The 18,205-nt window shown below is 40.6% G+C and overlaps 1 protein-coding gene across 1 annotated transcript in view; it reads right to left on the reverse strand.

Moving 5' to 3' along the window:
• The window catches only part of LOC149777668 (NADPH-dependent diflavin oxidoreductase 1-like), a 106,926-nt gene that overhangs the window by 65,038 nt on the left and 23,683 nt on the right, over window positions 1-18,205 (reverse strand). The window contains exons 4-6 of the mRNA XM_089938717.1: window positions 17,387-17,484; window positions 988-1,086; window positions 223-324 (exon numbers count right to left, since the gene is read on the reverse strand). Coding sequence (XP_089794843.1) covers window positions 223-324; window positions 988-1,086; window positions 17,387-17,484 — 299 coding nt within the window. The remainder of the gene's footprint in view (window positions 1-222; window positions 325-987; window positions 1,087-17,386; window positions 17,485-18,205) is intronic.

The raw sequence follows: 18,205 nt of genomic DNA on the forward strand, positions 1-18,205 counted from the left end.
TTACAATATCACTTATAACTTCTATTAAATACACTTACCTTACAATATCACTTATAACTTCTATTAAATACACTTACCTTACAATATCACTTATCACTTCTATTAAATACACTTACTTTACACTTATAATTTCTATTAAATACACTTACTTGTACATTTATAACTTCTATTAAATACACTTACCTTACATTATCACTTATAATTTCTATTAAATAGACTTACCTTACATTATCACTTATAATGTCTACCCCTGGAGGAAGTGGGTACATCTGCAGCAACTTTTTCCATAAATTTTCTGTCCATGGAAATACAACAGCATCTGCTCTGATACAAGAAAAGAATAATGTAGCTATTTAAAGACAAGAAAGCTGTGTCTGTGTGTTGAGCATGCCATGCACATAATCGAAGTAAAAATCTCCAGGCTAAATCTTGACAAACTGTTGATGCTGTCAATAGTACTACCTAAAAATCTCCTGGCTAAATCTTGACACACTGTTGATGGTGTCAATAGTACTACCTAAAAATCTCCTGGCTAAATCTTGACAAACTGTTGATGCTGTCAATAGTACTACCTAAAAATCTCCTGGCTAAATCTTGACAAACTGTTGAATGATGTTGTCAATAGTACTACCTAAAAATCTCCAGGCTAAATCTTGACAAACTGTTGATGCTGTCAATAGTACTACCTAAAAATCTCCTGGCTAAATCTTGACAAACTGTTGATGCTGTCAATAGTACTACCTAAAAATCTCCTGGCTAAATCTTGACAAACTGTTGATGCTGTCAATAGTACTACCTAAAAATATCCAGGCTAAATCTTGACAAACTGTTGATGCTGTCAATAGTACTACCTACAAATATCCAGGCTAAATCTTGACAAACTGTTGATGCTGTCAAAAGCAAACTGCACAAAATAAGCCATATGTTCTAACAATGTAAGGATGTTTCAGTCAGGTGAAGAAGAGGATGAAGGAGAAAACTACTCACCCCAGATCATGCTGATCGTCAGCCAAACCTACTGTCATTAAAGGCTGTGCCCCAAGTTGCTGCAGTCGGCGATTCAGTTTTTTAGCAATGAAGTTGAACCTGCAAAGAAATACATATAAAACAATAATCATACAGTATTTCTCACATAATATGATCTTGGAATCAGCATTATAAATTTTTCAGAAAGTAGCAGATGGAATTATTATTAAAATACTCAGTGCTATCCTTAGCAAATATGGGGAGGCTTATTATCAAGCATGGACTTATCACTAATGGGCTTATCATCAGTCATGGACTTTTCATCAATCATGGACTTATCATTAATCATGGGCTTAACATGGAGCATGGGCTTATCTCGGATATTGGGCTTATCATCAATCATGGACTTATCATGGAACATAAGTTTATCATCAAGCATTGGGCTTATCATCAATCATGGGCTTATCATGAAGCATGGGCCTATGATGAACCAAGGTCTAATCACATATGGGCTTATCATGAATCATGGACTTTTCATGGAGCATGGGCTCATCTTTAACCATGGACTTATCATGAAACATGGCCCCATCATCATGCAGGGACTTATCATCAAGCATGGGCTTATCATCAAGCAGGGACTTATCATGGAGCATGGGCTTATCATCAAGCAGGGAGCAGCGGGGGGGGCGAATCGGACATTTTGTCCAATCGTTATTTTGCTTAATTATTACTTTCTGCACTCAGCGGATCCGGTGTAGTCAGCGCTGGTAAAAAAAAAACGACGTCGGTCCATCCTACACGACGGTGACGTCATTTGGTTTAATTAATCTTTCTGCGCGCCGATCCCAGCGTCGTCAGCGTCCGGTAAACACAGCGACGACCGCGTCGATGTCATTTCCCCCCCTGCTGCTAAGAAGTTATTTACAATGATCTCACAAATAGAGTAACCACTAACTCCTCCTCTTGTAGATCAATTAGGTTATTTGACTGATCGGTAAGTCTAAAATTAATTCTCGTTAAAAACCGATTATGGCATCGCATATAGACCGGATTAATTAGGCTCTCAACGATTAAGAATCCGGGAGGGGCTGTTGGTGAAAATGAATAAAGGATATACCCCTGTTGAGCTTGATTTGATTGCTTGGTATCTACCTGGTAACTCCCTTCGATAACATCGCACACTAGATTGATTGCTATCACCGATGCGATATTTACGTTGTATGGAGCAATATGCCTACCACCATCTCCGTTATCGTGTTTGAGAATAGTTGATGGACCGAGAAAATCATTAAGAGACTTTCTTAGTTCTGGCGCGTTGTATCCTGGAAACTTGAAATCGGGTAAATCGGCTTCTGTGATATTATACTCGGTTAGGAATTTTTGTTTATTACCATCGCTGTTAGCGGATATTATTTTAACGATTCGTTCATTGATATATTCCATGTCTGATATAAGTTGATTTAACACCTCAACGTGTTTTCGTGCTTTTGTTTTCCGTAGCTGTTCTAGTTGTAATTGGTAATTACGATTAATCTCGGCAAACGCACCAGTGATATCATTTAAACGAACTGTGACCGTGGCGGACGATTCAGGAGTTTTCTTATACTGAAAAAACCATTGCATGATATTCCTGTCTTGAAATATAAACCCGCTGGGTAATAACGTGTTTCTTATAATAGACAATTCATCTTGATAACTGGGATTAATCTCATGATACGATTGCACATTTTCATTAGGTGGATTCTCGGGCCAACCTAGTATGGTTCTTATTGAACTGTTATAAATATCAACCATATACCCCGGTGTGCTTATTTCAATCGTCGACGATAACGTCGGTTCATGAACCGTAAAAGCGATTTTTGATTCTTTTCCTGTGATCGATTTTATCCTGTGTTGAAATTCTTTATTGATTTGTTCTACTTGGTATGACCCAGTTGGTATTGTAACCTCATTCCAGTCTGGGGTTCCATCGGGTTTATTTGTCCATGCAAAAACCAGCGAGTTATTAGGTTGTTGTCCGTTAAATGCTTCCGCTCGGATATTAGGCCAACTGTGATATACTCGCAATTTTGCCAGCGCTATTTCCTTCACTGGAACCGGTGATGGGAAGTTTACACTGAATTCTGGCTTCGTTGATGTTATCGATATCATATTTGTTTGTACCGGAGTGGTGTTCTCCGCGATCCGTTGAAGCAATTGAAACCCTTCGGGGTTCAGCGACATTATTATTATTTGTCGTTTCTAGTGTTTAATATTAACAACCTGCTTGTTTTCAGGAGAATGTTTTAAGCCCATTGAAGTTGTTTCAGTCACGTGGTTTCCAGCTTCCAGTTGAAAATCCTCGATTTTTGACATCGCGGAGTCATACAACTGGACCATCGGTGAGAATTCAACATCGGATATAAACGAATTATCTATCGCCAACGAGATCAACCCGGATAATTTTGAGTACGCGTCGGATACTATTTGATGTTTTACTGTGTACTCGTTGAGTTTTTTCTGATAGCACGATGATATCTTTCTAGTGATTGCGTTGCCGACTCCAGCAATTGTTGTCGCCGCGGAGATAGCGATTGGAACAGCGATCGGGGCTATCATGGTCACCGTGGATAAAATAACACCGGTACCGGCTACTATACCCGACACCGAGTACACGACCGCGTCGATGGTGGTTATTTTTCGGCGGTATTTTTTTATTTTTACACGGTATTGTTCGGAAAGCGTTTTCAAATTCGCGGAGAATTCTTTTACGGTATTGAATCGATATTGATGTGACGTCGGTGATACCTCTGATTCAATTACCTTGGTGGTCATTTTTATTTTAAAAGAGCTAGTGTTTTTAATTACTTAGATCCGCTACAAATTCCACATACCATGTAATGTTTGCCCCGGTTAAATGTCTATTGACGGCATAAATTGTAAACAGTTCAGCTGCGTCCTTGTCTATAATTGTTGATATTGTATTGTTAAACCCGGATGAACTTGACGATGTTATATTAAACTGCATCATTGAAACCAGTGTCAATCGATAAATACCCTTAACAGTTGCGGTGATTTTTACTGTATTCTGTGTAGGAGTCCAAGCGAATGATTCATGATGAATCGTGTATACTGTGTTGATGGTGTTTTCATGAGGGATTTTTATTTTTGTCATTTCCGGTAGTCTGTTTTTAATCGCTGTAACATCAGTTTTGATTGTTCCTATTTCCTGTATATGAACGTATACCCCCGCTTTGATCGTTTCAACATCAGTTTTGATTTTTTCTGTTTCCTGTCCATATGTGTATACATTCCCTTTGATCGATTCAACGTTAATTTTGATTGTTTCTATTTCCCATTTATGCGTGTCTATACTCATTTCGTTCGTTACAACATCAGTTTTGATTATTTCTATTTCCCGTTTATGCGCGTCTACACCCCTTTTGTTCGCTTCAACATCAGTTTTGATTATTTCTATTTCCCGTTTATGCGCGTCTACACCCCTTTTGTTCGCTTCAACATTAGTTTTGATTATTTCTATTTCCTGTGTCGCGTCTACACCCCTTTTGTTCGCTTCAACATCAGTTTTGATTATTTCTATTTCCAGTTTATGCGCGTCTACACTCCTTTTGTTCGCTTCAACATCAGTTTTGATTGTTTCTATTTCCTGTCTATACGCAGTGATATCATTTATAGTTATTGTAATTTCATCCGGTCTGGTATTTTTTTTACCAAAGAATTTATCAATGGTGTTATCAGCCCTGTTAAAATTTTTTCGTAACGTGTAAAATTGGCCCGACAGCGTTGTAAACTCCGAAATAGTATTTTTTATCCCCACAAGATTCGGTTCGGTTACCGTCGGGGTTCCAAAAAAACTAGCAGTAGTGAGTTGTATATCGGTGACAGACTTTTGTATCCCCTCGAACTGATTTGCTTGCGCGTCAAATTTATCATACAAATTTTTTAACGAATCCGACACGGATATATAATTGTCGCCAAGTGTACTTATTTTTCCATTTATCGTCAAGATGGATTCACCTGATTTAAGTCGTCCGTCATCGGTATACAACGCGATGGTGTTCTCGGCGGCATCACGCTGTCGTATTAAAACGTCATTCAGCGACACATTACTGGATTTCAGTTTACCCTGACGATCTTGAAATACAACTATTTCGCCCGGGTCAACACTGGTTAAATTTAACGTATCAGCGATTTCATCCTCGATTAGTTTTTTTATGTCATCGGTGGCGAGCGTTTCCGTGGGTTTTTTCAGCGCCGAAAACGGTCGTCCCCAGATATCAATCATTATTATTGTAAAAAAAAACAGTGTTTTTAATTAACCCGCCGGGCCTCTACGACCCCACTAGTGTATTCGTTTACAACCACATGAGGTGGTTTCCGCGATGATGAAATCGCCGCGAGTACGTTCAATACCTCACGGCCGCATATCGGTGGGTCACTTAATTGTTGTGTTGGCAGCGTGGAATAAAAAACCGGGGCTGAACACGCCCGGATATACCGCATGAACTCGTTTGGCGGGGCTAACCCGTATGAATCAAAATAGACGATCGCACACGGATCAATTGCGTATGCAACCCAATGAGTCCCCACTCCGGAGGATTTATCGAGGTTAATTATACCGGTTTCAATATTCCTTGGTTGCGTCGGTAATTGATCCCTCATAAAAACACCTCTGAAGTTTTTTATCGCTAACGCGTTTGCGGTATCTATTAAATCAAAATTAGACATAGGAGTTAATAAACGGTTCCCGGTAGTCTTAGACCCTTCCCCGAGTACCATGAATACGGGGTTCCCGGTAGTCTTAGACCCTTTCCAGCTACGGGTCGTTTTTTTTTATAGCCTTTCCCGGTTGCCTTCTTCAATGCCATTCCCGCCGCGGTACCAACGGCTCCTAACGCCACCGCCTTCGCCACTGCTGGGGCCGCCGCGGCAATCAACGCTGGAATCGCAGCTAACAGCGGAAATATCCCACCGGTCTTTTCCATGTTTTTAATCGCTGCGGCTGAAAAATCTATTTGAACACCCTTTTTATTCTTCATCGCATCATTGAAATGTTTTATTTGACGCGCCGTCAACGATATCTTATGATTACCACCTGACGTCTGTGACGGCTTTAACGTTATTGTGGTTCCACATTGTTTAGCCGACTTTGATCGTAATTTCTTGACTTGACCATCGGTCAACTCTACACCGACAACACTATACGACATTTTTATTGTAAACGCGTTTATGTTTTCAATTACATGTTTTCCACTGGTGCATCAACGATTCTCATTCGTCCACCAACACCTTCCAACAGCATTGATTTATCGCTGAGAATGACAGCAACCGCTCTATAATCGGCAATAACGCCGCGAGTTACATTAGCTCGGAAGTGTATATCAACGACGGATTGTCTTGTTAAATCAAGATGTTCCAGCGAAAAGTAATAGATCGGATATAGTTCTTTGAAATCATGTTGTGATATTTGCAAACCAGTGTCGACGTTTTGATCACGACTCATATACGACAGCAACCGATGGTACACGCGTGCAATATGGTTTTGACCGTAATTAAGTTGTATATCCTCAGATGGTTCCTGCTGGCCGTTTATTCTCAGCGAGACGTCAGTAACGCCTAATCGATCAAATATCATATGGCTGGATAGTTGATTATCAACTCTCGTCATATCCTGCAACGCAACAAATATATGACGCGGAGCCGAAATGCCTTGTTGTGATGCCAGGTTCCATGTGAATACACCATTGATATTTGATTGCTTAGTATCTGTTGTTGTTGTTAGCCAACTTAGTAATGATTTTCCTCCCTGCTCCATAAAGGATAGCAATCGTGCCTCTGTGGTAATGGATGGAGTCATTACTGGCATCCACAATAATATTTTAGTTAAAACGACTTTACCAGGGTCATTATTTGGATTCGCAAGATCCGCTGGAATCCTCCAAATTGCATTTCTATCATCACCTTTTCGCACAAGCACCACGGTATGCTTTGCTCCGTAGATAACTTTTCGCACGTTCCTACAAAATCCAAATATATGATGCAGTGGAATCGCGCATTAGAAAGATCTACGCGGCCCTGTTAACATTGATATGCGTGTTGCAGCTCCGATGTTAAAATTAGGATCGCTGTTTATAATCATATTCTCAACATCAGTATCAGCGTTATTAGCATTATTTCTTGGTCGTCTTACCACAAATTGCGAGTTTCCAGCAGTGTTTCTAGTATCCTTTGCAAACATCATAGATGGACCCGCTGATCTTGTATAATCGTCGGAATATCTTGCTAGCCCGATTATTGTTGTAGCAACATCAACATCGCGTTCTATAGACTCGATCTCTCTTCCATCAATGAGATATTTTGCGCTCTCAAATAGCGCCATTACGCCGTTATTGACTAAGCCAACTTTGGTACCATCTGGATACGGTGCTGGTACAGCAGGAGTATCGGCCTCTGTTACAAGTTCTCCTTCGATTTCAATAAACGCTTCACACGGTAAAAAATATTTACTGGTATCATGGACTTGAAGTTCAATTCGCGATCGTATGTTGGGTTGTACTGCATGATAGGAATAAAATTGATAATTACGGACGGAATCATCCTTGTGCACTGGTGCGTCCATATCAAACGCCGGGTCAGCTGTTCGTTTAAACATTTTATTTAATAATACGCTGATGCATCTAAATCATCGTCGTCGTTTTAAACCACTTCCCGCTATTATGTTTGCGATGTCATCTTGATTATTGTTTACCAACGACGCTAGTTTTTCTTCCACGGCGTTATTTATTACTTTACTGACATTTGCAGGCATCACTGTCGTTGATGGCATCACCGGTGGTTTTCGTGAAAATCCTTTGGATTTTACCAACGACATTAGTTTATCTCGTGCTGCAGAAAACGCCCTTCCGGCAACATCTCCAATAGCACTAATACCCTTATCACGAATAACATCAATAGCCTTCATTCCTAATTGTTTGGCTAACGGCGCCACTTTTGGAGCCATTCTTGTAAATAACCCCGCAATGGTGCTACCGAGACCATCTCCATAGTACGCGCGGTAAACAGGCAATCGCGAGTTTACCACGTAGACGCTGACTGGTTTATCATGGTTGTAGTGTATGATCATTTTATTATAAAACACCAGTGTTTTCCAATTAGTGATTGATCACCAGTGATTGATCAATCGCTGTAATGACCGTGGTCCACGAGTTCGTCTATGAGCGTTCGATATATATTAATGTCCATGATACCACCGGCAAATAACCGCCTGCAAATATCAGCGGCCTCATTGATTATTTCCGGAGAGTTATTTCCGGCTCGTTTTCCTCCGATTAGTATTTCCAGCTGTGATATATCACTGAGAACACTATCAGGACAAGCGTTTTCAACTAGACCACTACCACTTGGATACCCCTCTCCGCTTGTTTTTTTAGAACCAGCTTTTTTTTTTTGCTGTTCTTGTTGTTGTAGTATTTCTTGTTGTTGTAGTATTTCTTGTTGTTGTTGTATATCATAATCATCAATTCCTTTTTTAAATTCTTTATATCCCTATTCTTTTGTATCCAAGCGATCAATCCCTTTATTCGTTTTATACAACCAATTAACCCAGTCATCTCGTTTTATATTACTGTTTTTATACTCGTCTTTTAAAAAGTCTTTTCTTGAATGATAGCTTTGAGCGGCAAAATCACCAAAAGACTTATAATCGTTGGATTTCAGTAATGGAAATTCTTTTATTAGTGTTATAGCCTTTTCAGTGAGTTTATCTATAAAGGAAACCCCTCTTTGAGTGGAAATTTTTTGAAGTTCACCAACATCACCCTGTTCAGAATCATCAATATCAGCTAATCGTTCATACTCTCGTTGGGTTTTTATATCACTGGAAAGTTGTTTTATCCGTTGCTGTGTTTGTTCTGTCTCTGCTGCTATCTTTTCAAGTACAGGAAGAAGAGGCGCCTCTTTCCGTTCGCCTTCCTTAGGAATATCTCCGTATATTGCTCGTTCTGTTGCCGCTGTAACATCCCTAGTCGCTTTAGTTACCGGGGCAAACAGTTGTTCGCTTCCAACAGTAAAATCAGTTTGTAGTTGTTGCCGCGTTTGAAGTTGTTTTTGAACCCTGTCTCGTAACGGTATGAACTTTTTAAGTGCTACTAGCCGCTCTCTGGCTAGCCGAGTAGTAAGTGATTCACCTACCATTATTGCAATTGCTCCGTAATTTCTAATTTCCCGCCGAGTGTGGCGGGGATATGTCCCAGGGGCTCCAGGGAGTTTTCGTCTATAATCCTTCTAATGTTTTTAATTTTATTAGAGATTTCTCGACGTCGTTCAAAAGCCTGTCCGAGTTTTTTTCGTACTGTCTCAACGGCAGTAAATAATCCAATAAATGCATTTACGTCATTGCCATACAAGTTTTCATTGATCGTATATTGTAATCGCTTTATAAAAGAATACTCGCGTGGCAGGGTATATCGACCTTTCTTTGATTGCTCGTTAATAATTTCATAATCGGATAATATTTTTTTGTTATCAAGCTTATCAGATAATTCAATTCCTTGATTTTTTAATTTTAAAATCTCAGTTAATATATTATTGATGTCTTCGATATTCATATTCTTATAAAACATCTTATTTCTAATATCAAAAAAAAAAATTATTTTACAAAATGAACCCCGCGTATCAATCCCGAGGTGTGTTAACATTCGATGAAACCGTAGGATAATTCGTTTTCTTCCAGAAGAGACAATTTATTGTAGTGTTCGCACTGTCATGGTGACTTCGTCACGGTGACCTTGTCACTCGCTGATTTCTGTTATATATGAAAATCGAATTCTGTGACCCGTCTTTTTTGAGATCGCTGAATTCTGTATTCCTTCTGCAACAAATCGTATTGAGGCGATACAAATGTCGAAATATCTACTGGCTTCATTCATCGACTGAAAAGTTTTTTCTTCGTGCGTTATTGTATCAAATGACTTTACGGGTTTTGCTTTCTTTGAGTATTTACCGGTTCCGCCTTTTTTGGTATTCTGACTTTGCGAGATGGCTTGCAAGTTTATAAGAGAATTATCAGTCTTATTATTATTAATATGATCAATCACAAGCCCATTCTCGATTAATCCGTTGAATGCTTCAAATACAATCCTGTGAACATAATATTTCGTCTTTCCGGCACCAAACATCAAATACCCCTGATTATTTACGGTACCAACCGGCTTCTTCAGTCTACAATTTCTAACAACGCCGTCGCGAGATGCCTCGTAATTAACAAGCACGGGATGCGGCTGAAATTCTTGGTTCATTTGTATAATAATACTACTTGTCTAATTCATTATTTGGTTTAATTATAAACCTTGCAATGTAGTCCTGAGGAGTTTTGATGACTGAGTCAGCGGTGGGGTCAATGACGGCATTTTTTATTCATTTATCGTAATAACGTTTTAACTCCCTGTATCGCTTTCCGCCACAATTGATACACAACTGCGATTTTCCTCTTACACCAACGTGGCAAACCAAGCACGGTAGGGGGCCAAGAGAACCATTACGAACGCTTTGTAAATGATACCCGCAGAATTCACCTCTACATGATTTATTGCACGGGGTTATCGACCCAATCATCAACCATTTGCAGTGATTCATTATACTATATTCTTTCATTTAAATACTTGTTTTAATTATATGGAAGAGTTTGAGAGATTAGCAGCAATTAAGCCCTGGAAAAATATTAAGTTCAATCTCGATAGAGCCCTCAAGGACGCACCAAAAGCGTCAATAAACGATAGAACCCTGTTAAATAAAATACGCGATTGTATCAATGAATTCAAGCGCGATGGTGCATCTCATAGTTGGTCAACATTTCGAATTGATGGTGTTGTTGATGCTACCATGAACGACAAACGCGCGGCAACGATAATATCACAACTTGGCTCCAGCAAGTATTTCTTCAGAGTAAAATTCACTGTCCAGGTGGAATCAGGTAATTGGATCATACGTGATAAATTTGAACCGGTTCTCAGCGACAAGAAAACAAGTCATTGTTAGCCGCGACTCCAAGCCAGGGCTGTTAACCGGAATTGACAGACCATACTATGAACGAGCGTATCCTGAAACAGCAGTTGTCTATGGAATATACCCGTTAAATAAGAAACCTGATATCGGAAAACTAGCGCCGATGAAACAGTCAACGGGGATAAATTGTGTAGCAGAACGAGTAATAGAGCATTTTACAAATGCGTGTCGAGGAAATAAACTGACCGATTTACGACGTAGCAAAATAAACCAATGGGAGGAGACAGTGCGCGAGCGAGGAGCAACCATCAGCGACATAGCGAAATTAGAAACGTCGCTGAGATTTCCAATAACCGTTACAACAATAACCGGTGAAGTATTACACGAATCAAAGTACAAATCAAAGGGAGCCCCAATCAAAATTATTGATCATAACGAACACGCGTGGACGCCCGCGGTCACAATATTTCCACGGGATAGAACAGTAAAGTATATCCCGGGGGAATTTATACAGGATGGTTTTCTCGCGGAGAGGAAACTATTTGATGCTATTGCTTGCTTGTGTAAAAACAACCCTGTGTCAGTGTGGTTACTTCGCAGCGCTGAAAACGATGCGGATACCTTTGATCAGTTTGTAAGACCAAACGGTGAATTATATCGCACTGAGGCATTTCACAACAAGATGAAAAAAACCGCCATGGAATTTGAAGAGCATGATGAACAACTGCTAACAAATTGTTTTACGATTCCATCGGTTGCAGCTCATGTTGCAGCAAGGAAAAATGCGTGGAGACCAACGCGCAAGGAATTTCTACCGGATGTACAATCCAGTTGTTTGGAATATTATCACGGTGGACTATGGAACACTGAATACAACCGCGACACTATGATCTCGGTTGATATGGTTGCCTGTTATCCAGCGAGTTTTCTCGGGTATGGATCCGCCGCTGAGTATTTCAAACGATTTGGACACCCCAGACATGAAATGACTCGTGTTGCTATTAATGGACCACTGCCTGATTTTGATTTAACCGGATTCGCTCGCATAGTATCATTTGAATTCGCGGCAGGACTTCATCGCTGTTGTTATATTTGGATCGGTAGACACATGGCTGAAAAGAGATAGCTTCCAATAGCGCTGCTACGGTATATGATTGATTGTAGCATGCTTGTATCGTTGATTGTCAGTGACGCGATTATATCATATCGGGCGCAGACTGAAGTCTGGTTACCAGAACCAGAGTGTCTAGATAGCATAATTGACGAATCCAGAAAACACATTGATGCCGACGAGGAATATATCATCGAATGGTCCAAAAAGATATTCAACCAACGAAACCGCGAGGCAAAAGATCTCGGTAGAAGAATAATTGGTAAGTTCACACAAGGTGGAAAAAACTGCGACTACAAACGATATTGCTCACGGCTGATTATAGATGACGCAGAATATGATTTCGTAATCAAGGACGCAGTGGCAAAAAATAGATACGTGAACTGCAAAACAGCTTTCTTGTCCAATGGAACAAAGTTGGGTACAGTTGTTACCTACAGCGATGGAGACAGCCCCGCGTATCCGCATTTGAGGGCGTCTATGCTGGGTTACGCCGCTATCAATTTATTCTCGATGATAAATAGATTTCCCGACACCGCGGTTAGAGTAGCCATGGATTCATTTTATATAGACGTAAAGTACAAGGGAAACTTAGCCGAGTTTACTAGTCCGGACGAGAGTTGGGGTATATGGAGAATTAAAAATGAAATACGACGCGATTATATCCCGTCAGCAAATGTCACCGTTGAAAATAATTACTTACGCGGTGATAAATTATCAGAATGGTCTAATGCACCACCGTGTTCTGATCCAATTTGTAGATACAAAACAGTTTATTTAAGCGGCTGTGGCGGGTCAGGAAAGACGACTCGGGCAATTGAATTATTTCGAACGCAGGCAAGTATAATCGTGCTTACACCGACCCATAGACTAGCGCGAGAGATAAAACAACGAAATGTTGATGCCATTACTTATCACAGCTTTTTTCGATACAGCGGCGGTGAGTGGACTCCTGATCGAATGGGGGAAAAATTTATTCCTGAGGTTATCATCTGGGATGAGATATGTACTGTTTCGTTAGATACTTTACAAATGTTTCTTGAGTGGTTGCTGCGCGCGAATACAGCGGTAATCATGTGTGGCGACCATGGCCAACCACCACCATTTGTAGGCGAGGGTCCACATGATTGGTTAAAGGGTTTTGTGGACTATTATGAAGAAACCGATACTGATTACCGAGTACTTGATGAACAACTGCGCGAGGTTAAAATATTAATCAGATTACAGCCGGATAGAGTTCAATGTGAAATAATCCGCGAGGTGATTCCGGAAACGCCGTTAAATGAATTCTGGGAAACATGGAGACCAAACGATTTGATTGTAGCGAGTAGAAAGATAGTCAGAGACACACTTCAGCGGAAGTTGTTTGCGTTGCATAAGGAAAAGTTTCCAACGCGTCCAGTGCCGTTATGTTATAGACCCGCTGACACACGGCGGCAGAACATTCAAGTTGAAATCCCGGGCACGACAGCGTCAGGGACAAAAAAACAAATTCTTGTGCTGAATGATATTGTGCTCGTTGATATCAGCGTCGTCGAGTACGCGCTATGTGCTGATAAATCCCCGTGGACGCTAGGATACGCAACGACAATACACTCCTCGCAGGGATTGACTATCACGGATACAATTGTTTGGATAGTTGATAATCGCATCGAATGGTCGAATTTAGTCTATCTCGCAGTGTCCAGAGTACGGAGGATAAATCAGCTTCGAAGAATTGTTATTGACGAAGCTGGTGACGGAGTCACTGACGGAGTCACCGACAACGATGACATTATTGATGCAAGCGTCATTGATAGAAAACTCTCCGGTTACCGCCAACAGGATAAAAAAAAACAGCGGCGTTTTGATATTGATGCCGAATTAATAATTGCGTTACGACAACAACAGAATAATCACTGCGCGAGTTGCAATTGTGTAATGCGCTGGCGTTATTCGGATAAAGACGCTCGCCAATTTACCGTGGACAGGATCGATAACAGTCTCGGTCATGTCAAAAACAATGTGAGGTTGACCTGTCTTGAGTGCAATAGATGCAACGGCGCTAGTTAAGACCACGCGGGGGCAATTGAGTATCGTCAGGTATCACTTGTAGTTGCTCGCGTGTAAACCCCCGCTGTGGGGCAGTTGAATCCAGTCTATAGATCGGTGGTCTACCAGTTGATCGTGTTATCATTGATATGTTATGTGTGGTAACACTCCAAATAGGATCAGTAGCTCTTTTTTTACCGCCTTCAAGCTCTCCTGGTTCATACAGATATCTAACAGTGACATCGCCGAGAATCGGCTTGGAAACGCTATTTAATTTTGATCTTCCGGGTATGTACTCGTATTTAATCGCGTCGCTGGGCTCCATGTTGATTGCTCGGGTAATCTCGTTATTTAACGCTGCAATTACGCCTGGCAACCTTTTGACCCATTCACGAGATCGTTTTTCTTGGATGAATTCTTTCGCGTATTGATACCCAAATAACCGTTCAGCAAGAGTCCGATTGAATCGTTCAACAATTGCCTGATCACGATGTAGCACAGTATGACCTCGTCGTATCGCGACGCTATGATGTTTCAGCGTTGATAAAACAGCGCCGCGAAATTCATTGCCAGGATCAACTTGTAATAGATTTGGCCAGCGCAGAGGACCCCTTCGGTAAATCCTCTCAAACGCATTGGCTACTTCAGTTGCTGACTTTGTTTTTAACGGCTCCGCTTGTTTGTATCGACTCGCAACATCAACTACAGTTAGCGCGTATTTGTAACCGTTGTCATGCGGCAGAAATAGTATATCAGCCTGATGAACTTCATTGGGTACGCTGACATCAAAGCGCAAAAAGTTGATTTGTTTAGGCGGTGGTAGATAAATTTGCCATATAGCCTGTTTGGATAACCAATTAGCCGCAACGGCCTTTGTTACCTTTGCAGCGCTTGCGAGTTTACCAATTGCGGCCTTTCCTTTCCAGTATCCTCTCGGAGAATAATAGATGGATTCCATGTTGTTATTATAAACGCTAGCGTTTTCAATTACCAGCGCGAGAAGCTCCGCTTCCAATCATTAATTTACCTTTCATAGCCGATTTTACCAACCATGAAGCCAAGTTTTCTTTGAATGATTTATCAGGAATAGCATTTAACGCGTGAATTAATTTTACATCCGCGATATGACGCTGTTGCAGATCGCTACTTTTGTAGTAAGCAACATCATGAGCATGACACGCCTTATTGATAGCGTTTATTGGATACTCACCGGGTTTGGGCTGATTTTGATCATCGAGTCTGATATCTAATCGTGTTCCGGGGCCACAGTAGCTATATCCTGGGAGGTGCTTTTCTCCTGGATACTTTGCCCACGGGGTTCCGGGGAGTTTTGATAACTTGGCTGCAATATCACCTCCTCGCTTTTTTTTAAAGCATCCCCGGGTCTAGCAGAAATAAATCTAAATTTCTTTGTACCGCATTGTACACACTTACCAGTAAGCGCCGATCTGTTATTTCTCGTTGTAACGATTGTCATATCATTTGTGCCAGTACGCACTCTACACTTCACACAATATAGATCCATAATTTATGTATAGAGATATGAATATAATTGATTTTTCGGCGACTAAAACGAGAGAACCAGTTAAGCATGTTGCAGCGTTACCAAACTCGATCCGGATGATTATCATCGGACCATCTGGATCCGGCAAGACGCAATTGTTACTTAATTTAATAATGAGACGGATGAAGTGGGATAAGTTGTATTTAATCGCCCCTAGCGTGGATGATCAACGATGCTACGAGGTGTTGAAAGATTTTAACGAGAATGCATCAGCGATCGCTGAAAAAAATGTTATTGAGTTTATTACAGATATCAATGATGCACCAGGTATTGATGATATTGATGGCGACGTTAACAATCTAGTCGTGTATGATGATGTTATGTTAGACAATCAAAAAAACCCAGCTAGGATATTTTCCAGAGGCAGGCATAAAAACACCGACGTGATATATGTCACTCAACGATACACTCAGATTCCAAAAGTAATCAGAGACAACTGTAATATTCTTGCTGCATTCAACGGCGTTGATACACACACGCTACGAAATATCTGGCAAACTTGGTGTGGCGGTGACATGGACTTTAATGGTTTTCGAAACTTTTTTAGTCATGCTCAGTCGACCCCACATGGATTTGTAACGATAAATTTACATGATCCTCGGACACGATATCGTATCGGACTTGACCAAATATTCGGTTAGTTGTAAATAATTTTCATTGTAAATAACTTCTTAGCAGCAGGGGGGGAAATGACATCGACGCGGTCGTCGCTGTGTTTACCGGACGCTGACGACGCTGGGATCGGCGCGCAGAAAGATTAATTAAACCAAATGACGTCACCGTCGTGTAGGATGGACCGACGTCGTTTTTTTTTTACCAGCGCTGACTACACCGGATCCGCTGAGTGCAGAAAGTAATAATTAAGCAAAATAACGATTGGACAAAATGTCCGATTCGCACCCCCTGCTGCTCAGGGACTTATCATGGAGCAGGGACTTATCATGAAGCATGGGCTTATCATCAATCATGGGCTTATCATCAATCAGGGGCTTATCATGAAGCATGGGCCTAGCATGAACCAAGGTCTAATAATAACATGGGCTTATCATGAATCATGGACTTTTCATGGAGCATGGGCTTATCTTCATTTATGGACTTATCATGAAACATGGGCCCATCATCATGCAGGGACTTATTATCAAGCATGGGCTATCATCAAGCAGGGACGTATCATGGAGCATGGGCTTATCGTCAAGCAGGGACTTATCATTATGCATGGGCTTATCATCAAGCAGGGACTTACCATGGAGCATTGGCTATCATCAAGCAGGGACTTATCATCAAGCATGGGCTTATCATCAAGCAGAGACTTATCATGGAGCATGGGCTTATCATCAAGCAGAGACTTACCATGGAGCATGGGCTATCATCAAGCATGGGCATATCATCAAGCAGGGACTTATCATGGAGCATGGGCTTATCATCAATCAGGGACTTATCATGGAGCATGGGCTTATCATCAAGCAGGGACTTATCATGGAGCATGGGCTTATCATCAAGCAGGGACTTATCATAGAGCATGGGCTATCATCAAGCAAGAACTTATCATGGAGCATGGGCTATCATCAAACATAGGTTTATCATGTAGCATTTACCTATTATTAAGCAATGGCTTATCAATCTTCATAATCCACAGATTATGGCTGGAGAACAGTGAAATGGAAATATTGATGATGATGATTATGATGACGATGTCTTTTGCAAGCACTTACTTTTGGTAAGATGAATCCCCCAGACCTAGCACAGCAAAGTGCACATGACTCAAAGAGTTTGTGGGCAAGTTCTTCCTCAAAATGAATTGCCAAAATGTCTGAAAAGAAATATCATTGATCATATTTTAGAAAATGCATCTTTTTGCTGAGACTTTATGTGTACTATGCATTATGACAGAAATGCTATAAAAAAGTCAACAAGTATACTATCACATCCGTATTCCATTTTTAAAAGCTCTTTTATAGGCACTAGCATGGAATGAATGAACCAAACTTACTGTTGCAGAATACATTATTTTCTTATCAGATACATGTACATCACAACATCGATCTTGAACCTTCAGAGTCCAAAAATTTTGTAAGCTTCTTCCTTAGCTTAACTGCAAGCCCTCCACAAACTCTGGTAAAGTTAAATGACCTTCTTTTTATCACAATTACCTTCTCAAGCAACCCTTTGATCCCAAATCAAAATGCTCTTTAATATCCAGTGAAAAAAAGTTTGGTGAAGTTTCAACAGTTGATAATTTTGATTATTGTGCAGAAACCATTTTTTTAATTCTGTCATAGTAACTTTAAACTTTAAACTCAAAAGGCTTAAACCTTATCCCTTGTGCAAACCATCCATAAAGTTTAATGGAGGTGAGTGAAAACCATCCATAATGTTTAGTGGAGGTCAGTAAGTGCAAACCATCTATAAAGTTTAGTGGAGGTCAGTGAGTACAAACCATCTAAAAGTTTAGTCGAGGTCAGTGAGTGCAAACCATCCATAAAGTTTAGTCGAGGTCAGTGAGTGCAAACCATCCATAAAGTTTAGTTGAG

This window comes from Sinohyriopsis cumingii, chromosome 17, assembly GCF_028554795.1.
Source record: "Sinohyriopsis cumingii isolate HCF-2022 chromosome 17, ASM2855479v2, whole genome shotgun sequence".
Lineage (NCBI taxonomy): Eukaryota > Metazoa > Mollusca > Bivalvia > Unionida > Unionidae > Sinohyriopsis > Sinohyriopsis cumingii.